Genomic DNA, 25,255 nt, shown 5'->3' on the forward strand with positions numbered 1-25,255 from the left:
TCTGATGATTTGAATAACGCAACGGCAACCCCCGATGCGTCGCATCTATCCCATGGTTCCCCTCGCGGGAAGATGGTGTAAATTTTTTTTTCAAATATGCGTAAGAAAAACAGGCGCGCAGAGTGAGGATTGAACCCACGCCTTTCGATTTGATCTCGAATGCTTTATCAATTTGGCTATCTGGGCGACTGTATTCTCCTTCACTTTCTGGGGTATTTATATTTACTAGAACTGTATCTCACTCTTCAGGGTGGTAGCCAGCGCCGCTCTGACTACACGGGGAGAAGGGGACCTTCTTTTCAACCCCCGAGGCGTGACTCGAATGTCTACAGCCTGTCATGAGCGGGTAACGGGCGGAAAACCCTCTTATGCTACCTTGGCATCAAGGCTGCCAGAACCGAGACCCTCGCTAGGCTTTCGCAGAATAATATATTTAGGAACTGAGGGGCTCGTTGAGGAAATACAGAAAGATAGGTCGGCAGTTCCCGACGTCAAAGGAGGCATCGGGGTGTTGCTAGGCTCTTTTTTTACTACGGTTAGTCAAGTTAACATTTTTTTCAAATATGCGTACGAAAGAAAGAAAGAAAAACACGCGACCAGAGTAGGGACCGAACCCAAGCCTTTCGATTTGATCTCGAAGGTCTTACCAATTGGCTTTCTGGGCGACTGTATTCTCCTTCACTTTCTGGGGTATTTATGTTTACTAGAACTGTATCTGACGATATATATATATATATATATATATATATATATATATATATATATATATAATATATATATATATATATATATATATATATATATATATATATATATATATATTCTCGTCCCTACTCTCATGCTCCACTACGCACGCCTGTTCTGATACGTAATTACAGGATGACTATCATGACTATCATGACAGCTGAATCTTACCGGTACTCACCTACGCGACAGAAACTTGGAGGCTCACTAAGAGGGTTCAACGTAAATTGAGAACGACTCAGCGGGAAATGGAGCGCAAGGTGATAGGTGTAACATTAAGGGACAAGAAGAGAGCTCAGTGGGTCAGGGAACAAACGCGTGTTAAGGATATAGTAGTAGAAATTAAGAAGAAGAAATGGACGTGGGCAGGGCATGTAATGCGAAGGCAAGATAACCGTTGGTTATTAAGGGTAACAGAGTGGATCCCTAGAGAAGGCAAGCGCTGCAGGGGGTGACAGAAAGTTAGATGGGCAGATGAGATCAAGAAGTTTGCTGGGATAAATTGGTCGCAGTTAGCACAGGACCGGGGTAATTGGAGATTAATGGGAGATGCCTTTTCGCTGCAGTGAGCGTAGATAGGCTGGTGATGATGATGATGATGATTATCATGACTTACAGGAACGAAGCGTTCCTGTAGCAGGATATGGAGGTGGCTGTTACTCCTAGGAAACACAATAATTGTTCATCATTTGCCTGGCCCCATCAGAGAATAAAATTATCTAGGAATCTTTCGCAACTCTATAAAACACGTGTATATCCACTTCACCACAACGTGACGGTATGGTTAATCACTGTGGCCTAGAGGAAACGTAGGCCAATGGCCAGCGCCCCTATTCCGTGGCCCCTATACAACGTTAACCAGAAAATAAGGTCTGCGCTTTAATGTTAAGGGATGCATAGAAGCACGGCGCTTTGTCCTGGTGATGTTCATCACATTTTAAGGCGAATCTTTATATTGCTAGGATTCCGTGCATTGTTCCTGTGCGTGAGCTAAAAGGCCTTGAGACAAAGCCAACCTTATGACGAATCCTCAGTAGAAAATGGCTGTAACTCTTGTATCAAAACTATCCTGAAACAATTTTACTAAAATTTGCCGCTAAGTCTACTCCCTTATTACACCGAGTTTAAGTACTTTACATAATTAGCTCCCACGAAATGAGTTTGTGCTCAGGGGCCTAAGCATTGTGCTGCTGTTCCCAAGAACGCGGGTTCCATACCCGGCTGCACCGGCCGCTTTTCTGGTCGAGGCGAAAACGCCCTTGTGTTTGATATTTCAGCGCACGTTAAAGATCCCCAGGTGGTCAAAAATAATTCGTAGCTTTGCCCTACGTAGCGCCTCATCGCCTGTGTAGCGTCGGCGCGTTAAACCTCACAATCAATCAGCCAATCGTTGTGTCGTGTGCTAAATAGCTTCACTGATCAGCTACCTTTACAGAAGCTTGCTCATGATTTTTAAGCACGAGAGTCTTTCTTGGGCTACTTAAACAGGAAAATTTCAGTCTGTCTGTCTGTCCCTTGATTCCGTCATCCGGCCAAGAGTTGAAACAATTCGCCAAAATGGCGTATATTAAAGTTAAGCTTTCTTGGTCTCACTGATGGCGTCGTCATAACCAAAACACACTGCAGAAAAGCCAACTTTAGACAATGAGAGGGCACATGATGACGACGATGATGATGATGGTGGTGGTGGTGAAAAAAAAAACGCTTCCTGTGGCCGGTATCAAACATACCACTGGCTGGAATCGAATTGTGGCCTGAATCGCGTTACGAAGCCGACGCCTATCTGATTGCGCTATCGTCGCATTCTTGCCTCTGGGCATTTACTTTGAGTTCATTGCGCGGGTGCTGGCTTTAGATTTTGGCTAAGTTGAAGTTGACTCAGCCAAAATCCAACGCCACGGTTGAAGTGAACTGTGGCTTTGGACATTGGCAGTTTGGATTTTGGACGACGACGATGGTCTAACGACGACGATGGGTGGATAGGGGGGGGGGGGGGGTGCTCAGCTTTCTCGTGAAGGATTTGTTTGCTGTGTTCTGAGTTTGGACGTCGGATCTCAGGCGGTTTGCTAAATTTCCTGGCGTTAGTCATACATGCCCTCGCTATTTAGCGCAAAGGAAAGCTCAGGCACATTTGAGGCAGATTACAAGTACTTAACCAGTAGGTCCAGCGTTCCTTTTTTAGTTACAGATACACGATGGGATAGTTTTTAGGTTAGCAAGCGAAAAAAGAAACTCGTTTAAAATGACCCAGGAAGGCTCCAGCACGTGCGAGATAAACGCAAGTACAAAAGGAACAGAGCTCCTACTCGCGCTGTTCCGGGCAGAACAACAAACAAAAGATAAAAAAAAAGATGCGTGCTGGCCCAAAAGAGGGCACGCCAGCATTGAGACGGCGGAAAAATTGAATTGGATTGAAGGATTTCGCGAGAGGAGCGAGCTGGGACAAGAAGATCTTGAGGGGTGGGAGCGGAGAACGGGGGAGGGGTTACATGGCAGGGGCGCCAGGAAACAAATGACGACATTTGCAGTGAAGCAAGCAGATGCACGCACAATTTTTTTTTTTTACAAATCACACGCCAGGCCTAGTTATTCCTCATATGTGTTTCCTTGGATGCAGTGATTTGTTACGAGAACAGAAATGAGTCAGTAGTACTTAGCCTTGCAAAAAAAAGGCGGAGGAATAAATATTTATTGAACTGTATGAGTTCGTTTGTGGGAGGCCTCCTTAGTCCAGGAAGCCTTGGTCCCTGGCTGCCCGGCGGGCAATGTCAACCAGTCGTTTCTGGTCTTGAGGTCGTGAGCGGCACAGCTGGTCCTCCCACTGCTCCATGGCAGGGTTTGGTAAGGGGGTTAGGGATGGTGAGTGTCGACACTCCCACACCATATGCTAAATAGTTTTGGGCGTGGCGCAGTGTTAACCAGTCAATGTGTATGTTGTTCGGTAGATGGCATGGACTAGTGTTCCGTGGGGGTAGGTTTTGGTTTGCAGCTGTCTGAGGGTAATGGCGTCCTCTCTGGTCATCTTGGGGCGTGGTGGGGATAAATGCGGCGCTTCAGTCGGTAATGGGCGAGGACATCCGCGTATCTTCTTGGACTGTCGCGCTGGATGTCATCAATCGGTCTGCAAACGAGGGGAAGGCTCGAAAGGTATGCTCAAGGGCAGCGGCGTGGGCCGCTTCATTCCCCTCGAGGGATGCGCGGCCTGGGGTCCAGGCTATGTGGACAGCGGATGTGGGGTGGGGGGGGGGGGTCATTGTGGTGTGCTCAAGATGCGAATGGCTTGAGTAGAAACACGACCTAGTTGGTAATTGCGACACGTCGTTTTGGAGTCTGAGATGACAGGGAGGTAGTCTGAGCCCGTGGTGGCAGCGAGGGCGATGGCGATTTCCTCTGCAGACTCTGTGTCCGGGATTGGGACTGTCGCTGATGTGAGTTCTGTGTCATGGTTCTTACAACGCTAATGCCATGTGTAGACGTTCGAGGGTACCGGACAGCATATGTGTAACGGACCGCTGGTTTGTTGACTCCGTAGGATTTTGTGGGGGTGATGACCCTGGCTGTTCTTCGGTACGCATTGAATACGGGATGCATATTTCTAGGGACGGGAACAACGGTGATAAGTTGGCGTAGAGCAAGGGGGATGCGCTGTTTACTACATGAAGTCTCCTGCGCATCGTAGCCAAGGCGACGTAGCGTATGACGACGCGTTTTGCTGAGTTTGAGTCTTTTGAGCTGTGTAGTTGTTATGTCGGCGCGGTCCGTGACAAGATGACGCACGGGCACACTTGAAAATGCTTTTTATTCACCCCAAGAAGAACGCGGATTTTTGCGACTGCTCTGCAGCAAGGTCCCAAAGCGTCTCCCCGTGCATTGTCCATCGCCCCGCGGAGTCGGGGGCGGCGCCGGCGAGCGAAAGGGCCCCTTCGAGGGGGACACTAATCGGCGCGCTGTCATGAGCCGCCGACACAGAACTGCGCTTCCGCTGGGGAGCACGAACACAACAGTAGTCTTGTGAGCTTGAGGGAGTTCCTCCTAGGTGTTGTGCAGACCAAGTTTCATTATCGTCGGTAGAAGTTGTCGGAGGTAGACCAAGTGCACGCTTGTAGGCCTTCCGGATGAAGATATTCAGTTTGTCGCACTCGCTATTCTTGAGACTGAGGTATGGAGTGCCGTATGTAATCCTACTGGGCCAAGCGTATAGTGTCGTGCTCTTTGAGACCATGGCGTCTGTTGCTTACGTGGCAAATGAGATGGGTGACTTGAAGAACTGTTCCTTGAAGTTTTTGAAGTTGCAAGGCCTTCTTCGTATCTCTGTAAGGTTAAGTCACGAATCCATAGGGTATTAACCAGGGATATGGGGTTACCATTCACTGAGAGTTCAAGGTCGGGGATGAGGTGGGTGGGCGACCTTTGCTGCGTTTCTTGAGCAGTAAAAGTTTCTATTTGTCAGGGGTGCAGGACAGCCCGCGAGCCCGGAGGTATTCTTCCGTGGTGTTCATCACTGTTTGGTGTGCGTATTGTTGTTCGCCTACTGAGCCTGTACGTGTCCAGATAGTGATGCCGCCTGCGTACAGCGCATGGCTGATTCCTGGTATTGTGTTCAGGAGTGGCGGTAGCCCTCGCATTGACAAGTTGAAAAGCATCGGAGAAAGGACAGAACCTTGGGGGGGTGCCTTTCAGAGTTGCCGTGCGGGGCTGTCCCATGCCAATCGTGGCCGTGCGGTTGGTGAGAGAGTCGCACAGAGAACGGTATATCTTCTCTCCGCAGTGGGTGGATTGCAGGCCTTCGACTATAGTTTGATTGGGGACATTGTCAAATGCGCTTCTGACGTCCAGTGCGAGAATGGCGCCCTTGCGTCGGCTGCTAAGATGGTCCAACATGTCTTTAATTTGAAGAAGGATGTCCTGTATTGAAAGTCCGGGGCGAAATCCAAACATGGTGTGCTGGAGGTACTCCTTGCCTTCCAAGTACGGCGATAGTCTGCCGTGCTCCATGTGTTGCTAGAGTTTTCCCACGCAAAATGTAAGGGAGATGGGGTGCAAGTTAAGTTACGCAAGTTAATAGGTTTGCCTGGTTTTGGAATCATGGTGATGTCTGCGTGTTTCCACTGCGCCGGTAATTGTCTTCTCTCCCAGCTTTCATTGATGTATTGGAGGAGGCTGTCAATTGTTTTGTAGTCAAGGTTTGGGAGTGTTTTATTGTTGATGTGGTCGTGTTCTGGGGCTGTATTGCGAGTCAACCAGCTTGTAGATAGCAGCGATAATTTCTGTCACTGTGAAATGGGCATCTATAGGTCCGGGTTAGGCCTTCCATCGTAATAGGGTAGGCCAGTGGTCGGGGAAGGAGCGTTAAGAGAGCGCCGATATGGTGGGCAGTGATTTCACGGAGGAGTTCGTCTACCCCGGGATAGTTGTGAATGAGCGGCTGGAGGTGTTGTACTGTAATGGTTTTGCTTTCCGCGCGTCCGAGTAGCGACCGGAGAATGAACCAGGTGCGGCGATAACTTAACGTACCTTGCAATTTGCCGCAAACCTGGTTCTCATTTCTTCGCTGGGGGTGTTTGCATATTCCTCAGCTTGCTTAGTCAGCTGTGCTATTCGCAGTTTGAGTTACGGTTGTGTTTTTGTTTCTTCCAGCGACGTATCAAATTCTGCCGGGCGTCCCAGATATGAAGCAGATAAGTGTCTACCGCTGGGTTGTCCATCGTAAGCTGGACTGTTTTAGTGTGTTTATTGACAGAATCCAACAATTTTTTAGTACATTCCTCGATATCAGTGAGAATTGTGGGTTCCTCGGACTCACGGATTGCGGTCCATTTCGTGATCTTCGCATACCCAATTCACTGGGGCATGCTCTATTAGGAGATTTTACTAGTGTTGTTTTACTAGGATGCGAAGGATGTGATGGTCGCTGCCCAGGGTTTCGTTCAGTCTTGTCCATTCGATGTTCTTCATATTGTGGGAGAAGGTATGTAAGGTCAGGCATCGTGTCGCAGGACACGCTGTTGCCCATGCGAGTGGGCAGGGTGGGGTCGGTGCAGAGGGCAAGTTGGTGTTGCTGTGCAGCGTTGTGTACATCCGCTCCTTTCTTAGTCGTAATGGTGTATCCCTATGAAGCGTGCGGAGCGTTAAAATCGCCAAGGACGAGCAGCTTGTGTCCGTGGGTTAGTTGTTTGCTCGTTCGGAGGAGTTTGTCGAGGCTCACAAGCGATTTCGATGGCGGTCTATAGATATTCAGGATAAACAAGCGTGGGTGAATCTTGTTGCAGGGTAGTATTTCGAGGAGGGTGTACTCGATTGGGGTATCAACGGAGTGCTGTTGGGAGGAGTACTGCTTCGTCGTAAGAATGGAGGTACGGAAACGACCGGGAGCGATGTGCGTATCATATCCACTTAATTTAATGTGATCTGTTTCAGTTCCTTGTAGGGCAATAACATCCGGATTGTGTTGCTGGCTAAAGTGGAGGAGGGTCTGTCACTTGCGATTGAATACAGTTCCACGTTTCTTGCATACGGGCTTCGCGCAAGGGGTAGGATTTGGGCTTTTTTGTGCGATTATTGCTACTCTTCCTCGAAACCTGTAACGCGCTGGTTGAGGTTCAAGCCCATCTTATCAACTTTGTCGTTAAGAGCTTCTTCAAGACTAGTCATGCCGGTCTTGAGTGTTTCTCCTAACTTGAGGATGGTTTGGGTAGTGTGCTCGAGGGCTTCGTAGACATTATGTAAGTGGGACGTGAGGTGTTGTTCTCCCTGTTCTTTGAATTGCGTCAGCTTCTGTAAGACCTTCTGTTCTATCATAAGATGTAGCTGCTCAAATATTGTGAGTGCAGAAACCTGTGGGACGTCGGAGGTGGGCGGGAGTGCGTCTTGTGGGAAAGGGCGCAGGGTCGCTGAGCTGCTTTGGGATGTTTTGGATAAGCTGCTGTATTTGGAGTTCTAGGGTTTGGATTCTGCTTTGGGCGGTTTGCTCAATGAGTTCGAGCCTTATAGTCAATTCTGCGGTTTGACTGCGTACAGTGCTGACGGTCTGTTCGTAATGTTGGGTGTTGGTGTTTGATGGTCTGTCTGGGAGTGGGGAAAAAGGGTTCTGGGCAGTGGGCGATGACTGAAGGACTTGTGACCAGCTCAACTTGGTGTTGTCTTGTGGTAGCGTTGACTATCTGTCCTGGGCGGGTGGGCAGTGAGCGGAGGTGTCTCCGGAGTTGTCTGGATGCCGGATGTAGCGCTCACGGATGTGGAGAGGTGGCGAGCTTGGTCGAAGGCGTTTCTTACAGCCTTGCCAGCTGTTTCGTGTAGTAAATTACATAATTCGCATTTTAGTTGGCACGAATGACCAGGTTGGGGGCTTTCATCACCACAGAGCTTGCAGGCGTTTTCTTCCGGGTTGAAGCAAACGCCCTGGCGGTGGCAGAGTTCTCCACATGTAGAACAGAATAGTACACATCGGTGGTAGTGGCGGCAGCGGGTGTATATGCCTCCAGACTTGACGTAGAAGGGGAACACGTGGGCTGTCGAAAGTGATTAGGGTTGATGTTGAGCGTCAGAGCATACGTGCGGGAAGTATTCTAGCACCAGTCGTAGATATCAGGTCAGCTACACCTTCTTCGGTTGTACCGGCTTCGGTGCCGTGTATTACGCCGCGCACAGTGCCGGGTAAAGCCTTAATTAAGGTATGGGGAAAGTTCGTATTGCGCCGCGCCGATATGAAGGTGGGTAATCTCACTGAGTTTCATGGCATAGTCTTCGTCCATGGTGCTGGATAGGATGAGGTTTTGGGTGCATTGTGTTTGAACGGTGACGTGCGCGTAGAAGTCCTTGATGGGGAAACCGCCTGCGACCGCTAAGCATTGTGCGATGCTTTTATCTGGCCATGCCGAAACTTTAGGGCCTGTACATGGGCGGTAAACAATCTTAAATTTGTCCTCTTGTAGCTTCAGCAAAATGTGTTTTCTCGGGCGTTGAGTGGGGTACTTGCCAGGGTTAATCCATGGGGAATGGGGCATGTAGGCGGGCCGGACGCCCGTCGATTCTTCTGAGGCTTGAGAATGGGTGGTTGGGATACTAGGCGAATGCTGGTGAGGGGAAGCAATGCTGACGGCTTGCCGTTGATTCTTTTTTGCATTGCTTCGTTCTCTGAGCACTTGTACCCAGGGGCCAGGACTGTTTATTGTGCGTCCGCTGTTTTCATCGAAATCCATGTTGGCGATGTGTTGAGGGTCACTGCTGTAAGTCGGGTTGTCCGGTAGCATGGGCGGGTCTTGGGTGGTGTGCGTCTGATATCAGTAGTGGGGTGAGGCCCCGAGGCCCATTCCCGGGGCGGAGGTGCGCCGCGTGCCCGTGGCACGGGGCCGCGGCAGCCGTTCCTTTTCTTGGTTATGCTTTCCGAGAGCGCTGGTCGGTGGTTAGTGGAGCGATAGCGGTTGAAAATTCCTCTTACCGGCGAGTAGTTGGGTATGTCTGCTTGCCCTAAGGATTATGGTGGTGGTGTACTTGTGAAGATTCGAAGGTTCCAGACGCAGTTGCTGACGAAAACGCGGAAGCCCATGAATCGAGCGACTGCTCCGCTCAGCCCCTTGGTGGGAGTCCTCTGGTAAAAATAATAATTAAAACGAAGGAAGCCGTGGGGAGAGCGGTATACTCGTTGAAATGGTGTAAGGATTGTTCTAACAAGCATAAAAAATTGAATGCTTGATACTAAAAGAACTATGCTTTTTTTTTTGCACGACTAGCATGATCATCGCCCAACTCGATTAGTAACCGAACATTGCAGTACAAAAAATTACTGTCATGAAAATCACAGTTAAGGGTCACTTTTACCGTGTAGAAAGTCTATATTGTGTAAAATTACTCTACTTCGATTCGTTTGCGACCAAAGTAAATAAATATTTTTAAAACTCTTTCTGTTCGATATTGCTACGCGGCGGCAGGAAGAAGGCGATACGAACCATGGCAGATGATCAGATGGATTTTAATGGGCGGTAGCCATGTTTGCACGAGCGCTGCTACGAGAAAGCGTGTACATCTTCATCAGAGTGGTTTCTTGGGCGAGTTGGTCATTCATCGTGTAAGTAAGTGCGAAATGAACGAGGACGAACGAAGTGAATGGGGCACAGCGCCGTGTCCCGTTCAATTCGTTCGTCCGTTCATTTCGCGCTTACTTACACGGTGTACATCTTCTTTGGAGTTTGTTGGACAAGGTGGCGTATGCCACTCTTCAACTTCGTTTTCGTCACGTGGAAATATTCACACTGTCCGTTCCTTGCGTACGCAGAGCTTTGACCTTCCGCTGCCAGATCGAGTGAGCATGAACTATGCATACATGGAAGCTGCAAGTTAGCACGGTAGCGAAACTTCGGACCGGATGGCTGCCTTACATCTCCGCGATGTCTCTTCCTCTGTTTATTGTATGAATTCTTCTGAATTATTTTCTGCGAGTGCCTAGCGCCCTTCATAACGTAAGTTCTTGATTCTTGTTTCTTTTCTTATACATTTTGTCACAGAACTCCGCACCTTGCGCCGACTATAGAAGAGACCGTCTCATGCGGTTATTCTACTGTCTTTTTCCCTATGTTCCCCTCACGCTTCACGTATAACTAGCCGGACTGTCAAGCCCTCGCCACCAACGCCGAATTTGTCTTCCTACATCCTCAACACGCCCTTTATAGCTCTCTCTCTCTCTCTCTCTCTCTCTCTCTCTCTCTCTCTCTCTCTCTCTCTCTCTCTCTCTCTCTCTCTCTCTCCATTTTAATCTGTATCTGTTTGGGAAAAACTGGTGAAGGGACGCGTGTCAAAAATTTAACTTGGTGTTAACGCTTGGCCTTTTTTTTTCTCAAAAGTTTCGAACGTAAGTGATGATCGATTTTCAAATGCCTGAATCGCTATTGTCTACCTTTCCAGAGGTTGAAAAAGTGCCTCCGTTGTCATTTTCGCCTCAAAATTTTTCGAACGTAAGGGATAATTTTCGAACGCCTGAATCGCTATTGTCTGCCTTCCCAGAGGTTGATTATTGCCTCTGTTGTCAGCGTTACATGCACGGGGGTGAATTTTTTTTATTTTCTCGCCAATTCGCGCACTGCAAAACCTATGGACGTGAGTGTAGAAACACGAAACCTGGCAAGCAAAGTCTGGCCGCACTCCACGACGAACAGCTACCTTTTTTAGTATTTGCTTTGCTTTTGTTGCAATTTTATTTACAAAGGCTACGTAATGATTTCACTGCTGCAGCTGAAAGGAATCTTGCAAACAAAAGCGATATTTCTTGCGAGACGTCACATAATCACACAAAGAATTTTCGGACTAAAAAAAGGTGTGAAGGGGAAAAATCTTTTTAACGAGCTTTAAGGTCACATGATGTGCGTAGACGAGCAATGTTGCGCTAGAATATTAAGTGGCCACCGAATCTAAGAACTGGACGTGCCTATTTACAGCCTTCTAGAAGTGCTTCCTATATTGAAAACAAGAAGGATGGAGAAAATATTTGAGGGACGCAATACAAACACAGTAAAACTGCACGCTCTGCCGCTTGAGTCGTCATATTTTCTGCTTTCAAAGCAACGATCTGTAATCTGACTATACTGCGCCGAGTCAAAATCACTGAAGCTTTTTAGAAAATTTGTACAACCAATTTGTTTTGATACGTTAGCAGCCCTCTTCCTGCGGATAAGGCGTGAGACCTCGACATAGCTTTTAGATGTTAAGAAGAGCGTTAGCAGCCTCATTTGTGAAAATGGGCAAGCACGCACTTGTGCCGTTCAGTTCACCCTGTCTTTCAGGGCAATCTTATCACCTCTTTCCTGACTCCTTGTTCAAAGCAGCTGTGAATGATGGAGCACGTACTCTTTCCGCCCTGTCAACCACCTCTTTTAGGCCAATTTTGTCACATGTTCTTTTTACTTCTAGCTCAAAGCTGTTGAAAAGGGGGTTCATTGTGTCGTCGTCGCCGGGGTGGTGGTGGTCAAGGCTTGCCTTTAAATGTCGCTCCACTGCAAATAGACTTACATTGCGCGGAAGGCAGCACAACAGAGGTAATAACCAGGGAATTTAGGGAAGGGTTCGCTCATAGTTCTAGTGATGTTTCATGGTAATTATGACACTAATTTGCAATTTATTATATTTTTTACCCGAGGACGTGGAAGCTACAAGACACACCAACGTTGAGTAATCGCATTACATTCTTGTCATGGTCTACCACTTTTCTTTAGGATTAGGATTAGGAAAAAAAATTATTTGTGCTTGCAAAACGGTGGTTCTTAAGTGCCACGACGCGGGCCCGGCGTCGTCCTAGGGTTTGCCGTTACTAGGCGCAGCGCAAAGCTTCCCGTTGCCGGGTCGCCTGGTCTGTGCTTTTCGAGCGCACCCAGATTTGCTGGACTGCCCAGAGTTGAGTGTCCTGGTCGTTACTGCGTGCAGCGTGGCTTCAACATGGTTAAACACTTTTTATAAAAAAAAATATTCTCGGTGCTTCTTTAAGTCTCAGTTTATCGCGAGGTGCAACAAAGAAGTGCGAAATGCCCGTAGATGCTGCTACCGAACTGTTCTTGTGTGAATTCGTCAGAGCTGAAAAGCGATTTAAATGTCCTTACATCACTTATTTTCAGTAACTGAAGTTTCCTTACTTTTTCTCTCGACAGAATAAGTACTGCAACGTGATTAGCACGTTTGCTGATTTTAGGGACGTAATTTGCATCTAGAATAGAATAGAATAGAATAGAATAGAATAATGCCTATTGTGTGTATACTTCGTATACTTATACTTCAATAGGCATATTTCCCGTGCATGCTCCGAACTATTGGCGAGTTCTCGCAGGAAAATAAAACCTGACGTATATGGCTCCCAAAGAGCAACTCTGATGTGTCATCATCATCATCATCATCATGGTCCTATCTACGCACACTTCACGGCAAAGGCCTCTCTCATGGGTCCCCAATTATCCCGGTCCTGTGCTAACTGCGACCAATTTATCTCCGCAAACTTCTTGATTTTGTCTGCCCACCTAACTTTCTGGCGCCCCCCGCCACGCTTACCTTCTCTAGGGATCCGCTCTGTTACCCTCAATGACCAACGGTTATCTTGCCTACAAGAGGACAAATTTAAGATTGTTTACCGCCCATGTACAGGCCCTAAAGTGTCGGCATGACCAGATAAAAGCATCGCGCAATGCTTAGCGGTCGCAGGCGGTTTTCCCATCAAGGACTTCTACGCGCACGTCACCGTTCAAACACAATACACCCCAAACATCATCCTAGCCAGCACCATGGACGAAGACTATGCCATGAAACTCAGTGAGATTCATCATCATCATCATCATCATCATCATCAGCCTATCTACGCCCACTGCAGGGCAAAGGCCTCTCCCATTATTCTCCAATTACCTCGGTCCTGTGCCAACTGTGACCAATTTATCCCCGCAAACTTCTTGATCTCATCTGCCCATCTAACTTTCTGCCGCCCCCGGCAACGCTTGCCTTCTCTAGGGATCCACTCTGTTACCCTTAATGACCAGCGGTTATCTTGCCTTCGCATTACATGCCCTGCCCACGTCCATTTATTTTTCGTAATCTCTACTGATATGTCCATAACACGCGTTTGTTCCCTGACGCACTCCGCTCTATTCTTGTCCCTTAATATTACGCCTATCATCTTCCGTTCCATTGCGCGCTGAGTCGTCCTTAATTTAAGTTGAACCCTCTTAGTGAGCCTCCAAGTTTCTGCCCCGTAGGTGAGTACCGGTAAGATGCGGCTGTCATACTCTTTCTTCTTCAGGGACAATGGTAGTCGGCCACTCATTATGAGTACGCGTACGAAATACAGACGCAGTGTTGAAAGCCACGAAGCTGCAGCCCTTTCCATGAGAGCGGTACATCCACGCGCACTCTTGCAGACCGCGTGCCCGCGGAACTCGTATGTCGGCTACATGCTAGCAACTGATGACGTGCTGAAGCGAGGAAGGAAAACAACAAGGCGAACTGTCAGTCGCCGCGCAGACCCGAGCGGCTCGGGGGCCGGCCTGTTTGCTCGGCGTCAACAAAGTGGTCCGCTGGAAATGAGCCAAGTGATCGACTCTTTGGGCGGCAGGCAAACTCGTACCGCCTGCGGCGACTGCGGACGTCCGAGTTGTTGTTTGCAAATCGCCTGCCGCGGAGCCGCTCGGCGTTCCTGACCGGCAACCTCCCGAAGCGACGCGCTCAGGATGCGGTAACGTGCCAGTGCGGGTCGTGTTTGCGTTGCTTTGAGAGCTCGCTCTACCCCCGTGTTGGAATAGGGAACCACAACCGACATACCCTGTTCCCCCGGGACGGGTGATGGGAAGTTACCGTTTGTTATCTGTCGTCCATTTAACTCGGGATATGCTAGTCCCAAATATCCGGTCGCGGCAAACATATCAGCTACTGCCCATTGAGCATGCGCCTGTTGGTTGAAGAATGATGTGGCAAGGTGATAGTAATTAAAGATCACATAATACTTAATTTAGAGAATTGCACGCAGAGAGTTAAAGAAGAGTGACCTTCAAGAGTTGCTGTAATTGCCTTGCTAAATTAAATTCTAGAATGCCAATGCCATTTTCTTAGCTCTTTTGGCCGACTCATAGGCATTTTCTACCCAGAAAAGTGCTTTAAAATTACCATTTCACTGGCACCTGTTCGTTGAGTTCATTACTCCACATATGATTGAACACTCGTAAAAGTACACGTGGCAAAATTTAACCAATTGCAAATAAGTTTTAACAGCACAACTAGGGTGCGAACAAACAAAGCGTTTATACCAATACACATGGTAGAATAGGTGAAAATACAAATTTTGAAGGGTGAGTAAGCATAGAAAGACATTGGAATGTTGGAGACGTCACTGCAGTATGCAAAACAGCCGCTAAGGGCTTTTTTTTTTGTTCTGAGCTTTACTGAATAACAACGGCTCCCAGCTTCATGTAAATGCAGAAATGAGAAATTACATGAGCGATACTACACATCAACAACATCGTCATGTTCATGAAGACATGAATCTTCATGAAGACATGAGCCGTCAACCGTTCATGTCTTGCGATGCACGCGTCTTCGCTTTTACCCCGTATTTTGTTACTCCATTCCTCCACCTATAAGTTCTTCTAGTTGTGTCTCTCAGTAGCTATTCTGTTACTCTGGTGGGTGGGCAACCGGTTGTCAGTTCTCCTCATTACATCCTCAGCGCAACTGCACTTATTTTAGGGGCGAAGCTCCTCTTGCCGGGCCCTGTCCCGTCCCTCGTAGCGCTGTGTACATACCGCTGATGAAGATTGTGGCAGGATGCCCCTAGGGATTGACCAACCAAAGATTGGACGAAGAGGTCAAAACGTTTAACGCGTTCGTTGCTACCCAACAAGGAGGAGAGGAAGAGGAGGTTGCCGTTCGTCGTCTGCGAGCTCAAGACACGTACCGGGGGTACGTGACACAAGACGCTCTGCAGAAGGCGACGGCCAAGGTGGCTAAAATGTCACACACCGAATTTGCCAACTTACCCGTGGAGATTCTCATCGTCCCAAACAAGCCCTACATGATCACCACAAACATCGACGTCGTCGACAGGCTTGTCGACGGAGCGGTCGGAAGTCTCAAGCTTTGCGAGCGAGGAGTGGTGGTCTTGACGCGGCGGTGCCCGGTTTCGATCCCACTACTCTCTGGCCGCGACGGGAGGTACGTGGCGCTTTTCCTTTTGCGCTACAAACCAAAACGCGAGCATGGCTACGAACGCGCCTTATGTCCTTCACTCATTCAGATGGTGCGCGCCGTCAAGAAGACCTATAACAACGTGTCGAGTGCCATTGACGCGGCGGTGCCCGGTTTCGATCCCACGACTCTCTGGCCGCGACGGGGGGTACGTGGCGCTCTTCCCACTACGCTACAAACCGAGACGCGAGCATAGCTGCGTACGCGCCTTATGTCCTTCACTCATTCAGATGGTGCGCGCCGTTAAGAAGACCTATAACAACGTGTCGAGTCTTTATATGATGTGTGGGCGAATGTTTCATGGTTTTGCCGATAGGAATTTTAGCTTCACCCCTCTCATCATCATTCACTTCATGGAGATGGCGGAATTTTTTTACCTTAATTTGATCTATGACGTCTTCTACACAAGTTTGTTCTCTCCTCCAAGAAGCTCCTTTCCAAAAACTGCGCTATGAAGCCGCAAAAAGGAGTCCAACAAATTCGCTTTAGCGTCCCTTCAAGTAGTTGGCGATCAGGCTACCTGAGTGAGCAATGCGCACCGTTACCGCCGGGCCGCATCTTTTAAGCGATAGTTTAAATGAGAAAGCTTTAAACGGCTCACTGAGCGAAAAATCGGGCGTGGGTGTCGCCACCTGTAACAGCGAAACGGCACCTAGATGCCTGGTATTTTAAGCACTCTATAGTGCGATGCGTCCCGTAGCACGCGATTCAACTCGGTAATAAATAGTGAAGGTGCCGTACGTACCAGTACACCGCAGTACACTCTTTCAATTCCCAGCGGCCGGGCGAGCACCAACGCAACGTGCAGGCTACAGATCCAAGCCATTCGAAAGCTCAAGGCGGAAGCCGATTGCGAAGCAAATCGCTTCAAGCGGGAAGAGGGTGAATCACTGATAGGATCGTGGGCGAAAGCAAAACGCACCAGGCGTTCAATTTTAGATTAGTGCGTCCGCATCCAGGAACTTTCTGTAGTGCTTAGGTGTACGGGGACTTTTGGGGGGAAAGTTCGGCACAAACATGAAAGGCTTTGAGAGGAGTTAACATTCACAATCTTGAGTGTATGTGTATGCGGAAGTGGCCGTGTTCAACGTATCAGGAAAGATAATATACATAATTAAACCAGCATCACAGTGGCAGTGGCTAAGCAATGGGAATCGCCATGGCATCAAAGCATCAAGAGGTCGCTTTCATTTCTCATATAAAAAACCAGCGGCCCTCTGTTTACTATGTTTGCTTGGGGGGGGGGGGGGGGGGGGGTAAAGCTAGCGACTAGAGTGTTAAAGGAAGTGTAGGTTGTTTACTGTGAAAAATACTTTGTTGGCTATACCCGCCGCGGTGGCTCAGTGGCTAAGGCGTTATGCTGCTGAGCACGAGGTCGCGGGTTCGATTCCCGGCCGCGGCGGTCGCTTTTCTGATGGAGGCGAAAAGCAAAAACGCCCGTGTGTTCGAGATTTCGGCGCACGTTAAAGATCCCCAGGTGGTCAAAATTAATGCGGAGCACTCCACTACGACGCGCCTCATCGCCTGCGTTGCGTCAGCGCGTTAAACCCTACAATCAATCAACTTTGTTGGCTATAATGCCAGGTGGCAAACGCTTTGCGATGCTGTAACAACTGACAAGGTTATACGCTCCCATTTCCTAAGCGGCCGCTTCCACCACCAGTGCGTGGCGGGACAACTTTTCTTGTCGCATCGTACAAGGCGGTCACAAGGTTTTTTTTAAGCGAAGCTTTCTATGCCTTCTGATGGTGTCGTTCGTCACGCAAAAACGCACTGCAAGAAAACCAACTTTACACAATGGGTTTCACAAAACGATGATGAAGATAAGCGAAGGTACATCTAGCGCCTCAAGAAAAAAACGCTTCCCGTGGTCGGAATCGAACCTGTGTCCCTCGCGGTGTGAAGCCGACGTCTATCCCATTGCGCCATTACTTTTTTATTTATTTACTGCATTGGACCATTCAGATCTTCTCGAAGCAGTTTGGAATTTGGACTTTCACTTTGACTCAGGTTGCATGAAAGAAAGGTTCGCGTTTTAACCATCTTTGTATTAAAGGCCAACTGCACTCAAATTTCACCTCGGCCAAATTTGTTTTTAATGCGTAGTAAGTACCCCCAAATAAGCTGAGACACAAGTGGTAGCCCCGTGAAACGCCTCGTTAATCAGTCAGAAGCGTTTAAAAAGGCTCCGCCGCAGACCACTGTGCACCTGCCGGCGGATCGCGTAAACAGCCATGACGCGCCTGTGACGTTCCAGCCGACGGTGGCTTTTTCCTCTGGCCAGCCACGCAGCGGGCGAACCGGTCGAGCTCTGCTGCCCCGTGCGCGCGTAGAGCTTGCGCGCAGACGTTCTCCCGAACTGGTGACCGTCCGGCCGCTCGCTAGACGGCTGCAACGTCACTGCAATGGCCGCGCTCTCCTCGGTTTCGGTTTCAAAATCGCCGATTTTTGCTGGCCGCTTGCGGCGTCCACGTGCGTATTTCAGCTGTTGTATTTTGCATGTTGCTTTCTTTTTAAGCAGACTATACGGAAATAGGGTTTTCAAGAAGTCGAAATTTTGAGTGCAGTTGGCCTTTAAAGGGCCATGAAGACAAAATACACATTTCTTTTATTCAAAAGATTTTGTGATATCCTGCATCAGTCGACAGGAAGGATTCCGTAAGTGGCAGTGTCACTTATGGCAGTTGGCCAGTGTCGTGTCAGACAAGCCCAACGTGCTCGACGGCTGTGCAGCGTCGGTCGGCATAGTGCGCGTCGTACGCACTAGTGCTTCTATGTTTACGTGTTCGTTCTCAAATTTCCTTAGCGAAACATTCTTGCGGCTATAAAAGAAGAGGCACTAAATGTAAGCGCCAATAGCTCGTTCTGGAAGCTTATAATCCCTGCTAACCTGTTTAATTTGTTTAGGATTTTGTCGGCCTCAGCCATTCGCGACAAACTGTCCATAATAGGTCATGGCTTCAGTGCAGCAAGCTAGGTAGGGTGTCGCATGCCCATCCTCTGTTTTCCTCCTTATAAGCTCATTTGAGGGGAGTTTGAGTGAAAAGTGGTGTCAGTGTTATTCTAACGCGGCGATCTTTCGAATGAACCAATCTTGCATTTTGAATGCATGACCCCTTTTAGAAAGGGGCTTTGATTTTTTTAAATCTGATATCCTACGCTGGAAATAATTAATATAAGGGCCTTTAACGCTCTGTGCCACTCACTAAGCTGGCTTCACCTGTGATGAGCAGTTTCCTAACGAGGAGTACAATTTTAAAATAGCTTGGCGTACGAAAAGAAATCCTTTGCGAACAAGTTTTAATTCTGGAGACACTTCTTATTGTTCCTCCTCGTGAACAATCTGTTGAAGCAGGAAAAGGCGAAAAATGCCTGTTTCCCCGTTAATTAAGCGCGACTGGCTTTTGCACCTGCGCTGTTAAAGAAAGTCGGTGTAATTTCTTTTATGAGCTAAGACGTTTTCTAAGAAATATTTCATCCCAAGAGGAGGTATTTTATTTGCTCCGACGCATTGCATGGACACAACAGACGCTTAGCGGCGTCGCCCTGTCACGACTCTGCATTATTCCGAAGTAAGCGATGAGAGTCCCGTTGTGTCTGCTACTTATATTCTCTGTGAAAATTTGTTTCGAACAGCGGGAGAGAGGCGCAACGTCTTGGCACCATACCAGCCTGGTTTCCCGACATTGTATACGTATCCCACCAGACTTTTGTTTTGCAACCAAACGTCTGGAGTCCGGTTCAACGAAATAACATTGCAGCCGCCTTTCATTCGCCCATAACGAGACGGGAAAAGCCAACGTATTGCTGTGGAGTCAGTATTGGATCAAGGTTCAGTTTCGTTAAGACAATACCACAGTTAAACTGTTGGTTTCTAATTGGTCCTCAGTTTCTAAAGAATGGTTTCTAATTGGACACTGACCTATCTGGCGTTGCATTTCCCACTTATTGCAAAATTATTAGGCGACAATTCGAAGCCTCCTCTCCCCACCCTCACACACGCACGTACACAGACCCACACACATACGAAATACTGGTACCATTCCCCTTTGATCAGTGTCTTGAAATGGGCAGCGTTCTTTGGCTTGGAAGAATCAGTGCGTGCGTGTGTGTGTGCGTGCGCATGTGTGTGTGTGTGTGCGTGCGCGTGCGCGTGTGCGTGTGCGTGTGTGCGTGTGTGTATATCTTTGTGTGCGCGTGCGTGTGCGTGTGCATGTGCGTGTGTGTGCGTGTGTGTGTATGTGTTTGGGCGTGTGTGAGCGTGTGTGTGCGCGTGTGTGTATGCATGTGAGTGTGCGGGTGCGTGTGCGTGTGTGTGTGCGGGTGCGTGTGCGTGTGTGCGTGCGTATGTGTGTGCGGGTGTGTGCATGCGTGTGTGTGTGCGGGTGTGTGGGCGTGTGTGTGTATGTGTGCGTGCATGTGAGCGTGCGCGTGTGTGCGTGTGCGCGCGTGTGTATGCGTGTGTGTGTGCGTGTGTGCGTGTATGTGTGCGTGTGTGTGCGTGTGTGCGTCTGTGCGTGCGTGTGTGTGCGCGTGTGAGTGTACGTGTGTGTGCGTGTGTGTGCGTGTATGCGTGTGTGTGTGTGCGCGTGTGTGCGAGTGCGTGTGCGTATGCATGTGCGTGTGTGCGTGTGTGTGTATGTGTGTGTGTGTGTGCGTGTGTGTGAGTGTGCGCACGCGGAGAAAGGGAGAGATGGCGTTTGGCGGGGAGCGGGAGCGTACAAAGAGAGTGTGCGTCGGCGCTTGGCGCTGCTCAGAGCCGCGGAAAAGGGGATGGGGAGCAGCGCAGCAGCAGCGGAAACGCGAAAAGGGGGGGGGGGGGGGGAGTGGAGGGGGGGGAGGAGGTAGAGAGCGTGGCGTCGAATGTGATGCAGCCATTCCGCCAGTCACATCGGTCCCGCCGGACGGAATGTAGCAGCTGTTTCGGGGCACTCATTTGGACTGCGTCCCGGTCAACCGTGTTTTGTTTCCTGAATTTATGTAGCCCAATGAAACCAACACAGCTTCTCCGGATAAATCGCCAACAATTGAATGATTCGGCTACCTGACTTTCTTTCTGTTTTTTTTAATGGTGTGTGTGATGAAGTGCCGGTGGACGACGAGGAAGAGGACCGAGCGCGCAGCTGCAGACAGAGGGTGCATAAAATCGAATCCGGCCGGGGATCAGTGGACGCCTGTGACGCGCTGGGCTTGAGACCGCGTCCCTGTGATCGTTATCTGGTGAAAACCTGGGTCGCAACTGCTGCTGTGTCCGTTAGCCGTCTGTCGCTGATCCCGACAGCTGGTGACGCGCTGGGCGAGAGAGCGCGGTTCCGTGTTCACCTGGAGGTGGAACCCTCGGCTCGCACGCGCTGCTACGTCCTCGTGCCGTGACCCATATACCAGTTCGACTATGCCTGCCCAATTTCCCGTGCCTAGATGCGACGTGGCCTAGAGCCGGTCATCAGGCGATCCACGCCGTGACGTCTGCGTCGACCCCGCACGCGTCGTGACGTTGACACCCCGAGGGGCTGCGGACAAAACCCCGTAGGACGTTTTCCTCTCTATCACGGACATTTTCCTGTTAGCCTCTTGCCTCTTTTAACGCTTCTAGCCTTAGTCTTGCGTCCTTGCTTTCTGCCCCTATCTATCTTCTGGTTCTGTTTGCCAATTATGGATAAAGCATCGCTTACCCGCGCACGCACTGGCCACTGACTCGGGGCTTTCACGCCAATTCTGTGCCCATTCATTACAGTATGTTTGTTTGGCTAGATATGAGCACTTTATCCTTGTTTAACTAACCAGAGACTAAACTGCGCATGGATGTACAATCAAGGACTAACTTTTTAAATTAGCTGCAAAGCCCCGCGGCGCCATTTCCAACTCGCTTGTTGTACGTGATCCCAGTAACGCTGCCACTGGCGTTACTGGCCACTGGCCGCGGGAGCTGATTAAGGTGCCGCCGTAACAAAAAAAAAAAAAAAAAAGCACCCCTCCGTTTAACGACGACGATGGTTGAACGCGGAGCTTTCTCGTGACGGATTCTTTGGTTGTTGTCTGAGTTTGGACTGAGTTTCGACCACGTCGAAATGGAGCAATAGGATAGACGCTGGCGTCGTAACGCGACGCCAGCGCCTCAGGTTCAATTCCGACCAGTCCCCCGTTATTTTTTTTTTCACTTTACCCACGATCATTCATCATCATCGTCACAGAAAGTTAGCTTTCCTGCAAGAGTTTTTTTTCGTTGCAGACCCCATTAGCTTCGCTCTAAAGTTAAAAGAAAGATAAGGCGCGCAGCCACGAAGCGCTGGCTTTCTGGCGAACAGTGGCATCACAGGAACAAGAAATGTATCAGGCATTTCCGACTAACAACTTTTCTTTACAAAAGCGAATATGTCTAATTTTTTTTCAGGAATTGCCGTTACTTGAAAGAAAGAAACGGTTTTTGTGCAAACATACTCATGTGAAAACCATCACAGGAGCCTAAGGGCTGCATATTCTGAGGTACATTTTTACCCCAAAAGGAAAAAAATAAAAACGAGCAAAAATGATTTTTCCTCTGAATTACTTTTTTTTCTCCCTCTCTTGCCATTCTATAGTTACGACTGAATTTCTGAGATAGGAAATAGGTAACCCGTTTTCGGAATTAGAATGGCCTTGAAACCCTCCCTAAAGGCTTATTTGTTTACTTTACGTGTCAATATGGAAAACCGCGGCAACCTCCATCCGCCTCATTTTTCACTCATTTTCCTGACAGGTGGCACATAGATAGCTGCTCAGTTTCTGTAACATGAGTCAGATCGCTTCGTACCAACTTTAAACAACGAAGAATGCACAGAAAATATCTGGCAGTTGTGAGCTGCCAACGTGGCACATTCCCGCTACAGCAGTACTTTGTCCTAGCTCTGGCCATGCTTGGAAGTTGGGTATACGTCGTGACGGTATAATGTGGTTTGGCTGGCCAATGAGCGTTTCGGATTGAACATACGGCGTCACTTGTGATCTTATGCGAATTGAGGTATCGTGTCGTTCAGGCCTGCATTGTTAGGCTGTTGGCTACACAGTTGGTTTGGTTGTGGGCGAAGGGGCGACGCTTCCTCCCCACTGCCGTCCTCGTCATGAATGGTTGGAACACAATAAAATTGAAGCAAAGCACACGTGATGTATCTGCCACGAGGAGGCGATCACAGAGTCCGCACGTCTCTGCGATAGAGTGCCTTCCAAACTCGAACGAAAGGCGAACGTTTCGAGGAAATATCGCATCAATCTTGTTCAGGAAAACGTTTTTAAAGGGGCCCTGCAACAGAGTTCTCAACTTTCTTTAGGGGCGAAGCACCTCAGGGGTTCGGCATGTCGGCGTCTCCTGTCGTCGTCTCATGTCGTCACGGTACCAAAACACCGGGACACTTGTTTGCCGACGTTTCGCGCTAGAACGTAACGCGTGCTAAAAGAACACACCGGGATACTCGTTTTCCAACGCCTTACGACAGAAAGTTTCAGCTCCGTGGGCGAAAACGCGTACTAAAAGAACACACCGGGACACTCGTTTTCCAACGCCTCGCGCTAGAACGCTTCGTGCTTCAAAGACACGAGACTTTTACAGCAAAGCTGTATACCTCTACGCCCCAATGGTTTCATCTCCGTTGGCAAAAACGCCATGGCGCAAAGGCCTAAGACGCCGTGCGCTCAGCATCGAAACCGCATTATGGATGATAAGGCGCCTGTGAACAATGGAACCATGTGCCCCTGGTAAAGATTATGCTTGCAGATTACCTTTGAAGGCTAGGCAGGATCTAGAATCTAGCCGAACGCAACTGCAAGCCCGCCGAGACGACGAGAAACATTTCATGCCCTCCATCTCGAAATTCCGTCTCGTATTCCGTCTCGTAATTGGTTTCAAATGCCACGTTTTCTCCTGTAAAGCATACTTTTTAGCATGCAGCGGCGTGTGACACGAAGACACGACACGAAGCGCTGGTGTCGTTTCCCTTTCTCGTCCCTGTGTCAGTTTGCGCTTAAGCTTCACTCATGGATGTTCACCAACTAGCTAGTCTCGCCATTTTGCTTCACGAAGACAATTTACGGCCCGTCTGTCTCATTCAATCGCTTAAATCCGGTTAAACGCAAAAGAGGGCGCCACCGCCTCAGCAAGCGCGCGATTTCTCCTTCCACCGGTGCTTCTCCGGCGCCCAATCAGCGCGCGCGTGTGGTGAGAGAGATACTTACAATCTTTGAATCCATTTATACACTGCATGCTTCGCCCCTCCTCAGGTTTCGCGTTAGTGGAGATGGCCCGGGATTTTTTAAGTAGAAATGTTTTCAGTGCCTTTAAAACGTGGGAATCTATGCGCGTTGGTGATGCATGTCGAACTATAGCTCAAGCATTCGAAACAAGGACGAGGCCCTTTGTTCGTCTTCCTGTCTTCCTCCTGGTCTGGATTGGTTCTGCTGTAGTTCATTATGCATGCTTTCAAAACGTCGTTAATAAGCGTACCCAGTACTTAGCGCCTGAACAAAAAATTACTGCTAAGCCCATCAGATAACTTAAAAACTGGCCGCAATTTTTTTTTTCTCATTTATCTGGTGGCTATTGGCCGGCTCCGTTTCCCTTGCAGCAATCAATGCATTTGACAGCCACTTTACAGATAATCGCCACAAAAGCAGAGCAGAAACTAGGGGAGGTGTCTGCTGATACCGGAAAATCACGCAGTGCCGCTCTCTGCTGCCGATCAATATAGCTTTCGCAGTGCTTCCGGGCACGAAGGAAATATTGAAAGCTTTTATCGACAGTGCTGCAGGGTCCCTTTACCACCCCATGAATATTGAATTGAGGAATTAGGCCCGAAGCCACCCCTCGGCCAAGAGACGCACCGTACGGAAGGACGACAGACTAATTTACACCCCCTGAGAATTTTTAAACCTGCAACCAAAACCACGGGAACGCGAAACGATTGCGAACCGGCGACCTCGTGCTGAGAGACGGTACACCTTAGCTACTGGGTAAATATCCTCAGCGTGCAAGCATTGCGTATTTTTGGAGAGTTCTGTGATGAAGTGCCTAGCGCGCCTCTTCATCTTGCATAGCTGCGCGCATACGCATTCACACACGCGAGATGGCGCCCGCAGTCAACACCGTGGACGCGAGCTCACCGAGGCACTTGGGGAGCGGGCTGGACCAGTTTCCAGTGTCGAGGCAGACGCTGGTGTTGGACTCGCCCTGGAATTTCATGCCGTCGAAACAGTTGTAGGTAGCCTTGGCGTTCAGTGTCGATGAGCGGAACTCGACGTAGCCGTTGTGCAGGTGACCCGGGTGGCCGCAGTCGATCTCTGCGCACGCAAACGCGCGAAGGAGATAAACGAGAGCAGTGAGGCTTTTGGAATAGAAATGAATAAATAAAACTCACTTCGTGCGATAGAAGCCGCGACAACTTCAGTGATGAAGTTTGAATCACATAAATTTTCAAGCCCCTGACGAAGCCTAACAACACATTTTGAAACGATTCTTAACTGTGTGAGTGAACTTTCAGGGCCCGTTACCTCGACTGGATTACCTGATGGCAAACTGATGTGTCTGAAGCAGCCTGAAAAATATGCTGTAATATAAAGGAATGGCAAACCCGATCAAGGTAGGGTACACTAGACGTCTTTAATTGAGGAAAGCAGCGTATCAAAATCCACGGCATCAGGAAAAATTGGCCCGCAAATGGTAGTGTGCTCTTAATGTCGTTTCCACAGTCTGGGGGACAGTTTCTTAATCTAAGCACTTGCAGACGCAAATGCGTTGCATTCTCTTCATTTTCATAAATGAGTGACAAAATCTATCTACTTGTTT

At 48.9% G+C, this 25,255-nt stretch overlaps 1 protein-coding gene across 3 annotated transcripts in view; it reads right to left on the reverse strand.

The window, feature by feature from the left end:
• LOC144146717 (sushi, von Willebrand factor type A, EGF and pentraxin domain-containing protein 1-like) overlaps positions 1 to 25,255 on the reverse strand; it is a 759,548-nt gene that overhangs the window by 178,070 nt on the left and 556,223 nt on the right. For all 3 annotated transcript variants that reach the window (XM_077678646.1, XM_077678652.1, XM_077678657.1), the window contains exon 9: positions 24,574 to 24,750. In XM_077678646.1, the coding sequence (XP_077534772.1) occupies positions 24,574 to 24,750 (177 nt within the window). The remainder of the gene's footprint in view (positions 1 to 24,573; positions 24,751 to 25,255) is intronic.

This window comes from Haemaphysalis longicornis, unplaced genomic scaffold (assembly GCF_048455015.1).
Source record: "Haemaphysalis longicornis isolate Haplotype H1 unplaced genomic scaffold, Haemaphysalis longicornis Haplotype H1 scaffold_1, whole genome shotgun sequence".
NCBI classification, from domain to species: Eukaryota; Metazoa; Arthropoda; class Arachnida; order Ixodida; family Ixodidae; genus Haemaphysalis; species Haemaphysalis longicornis.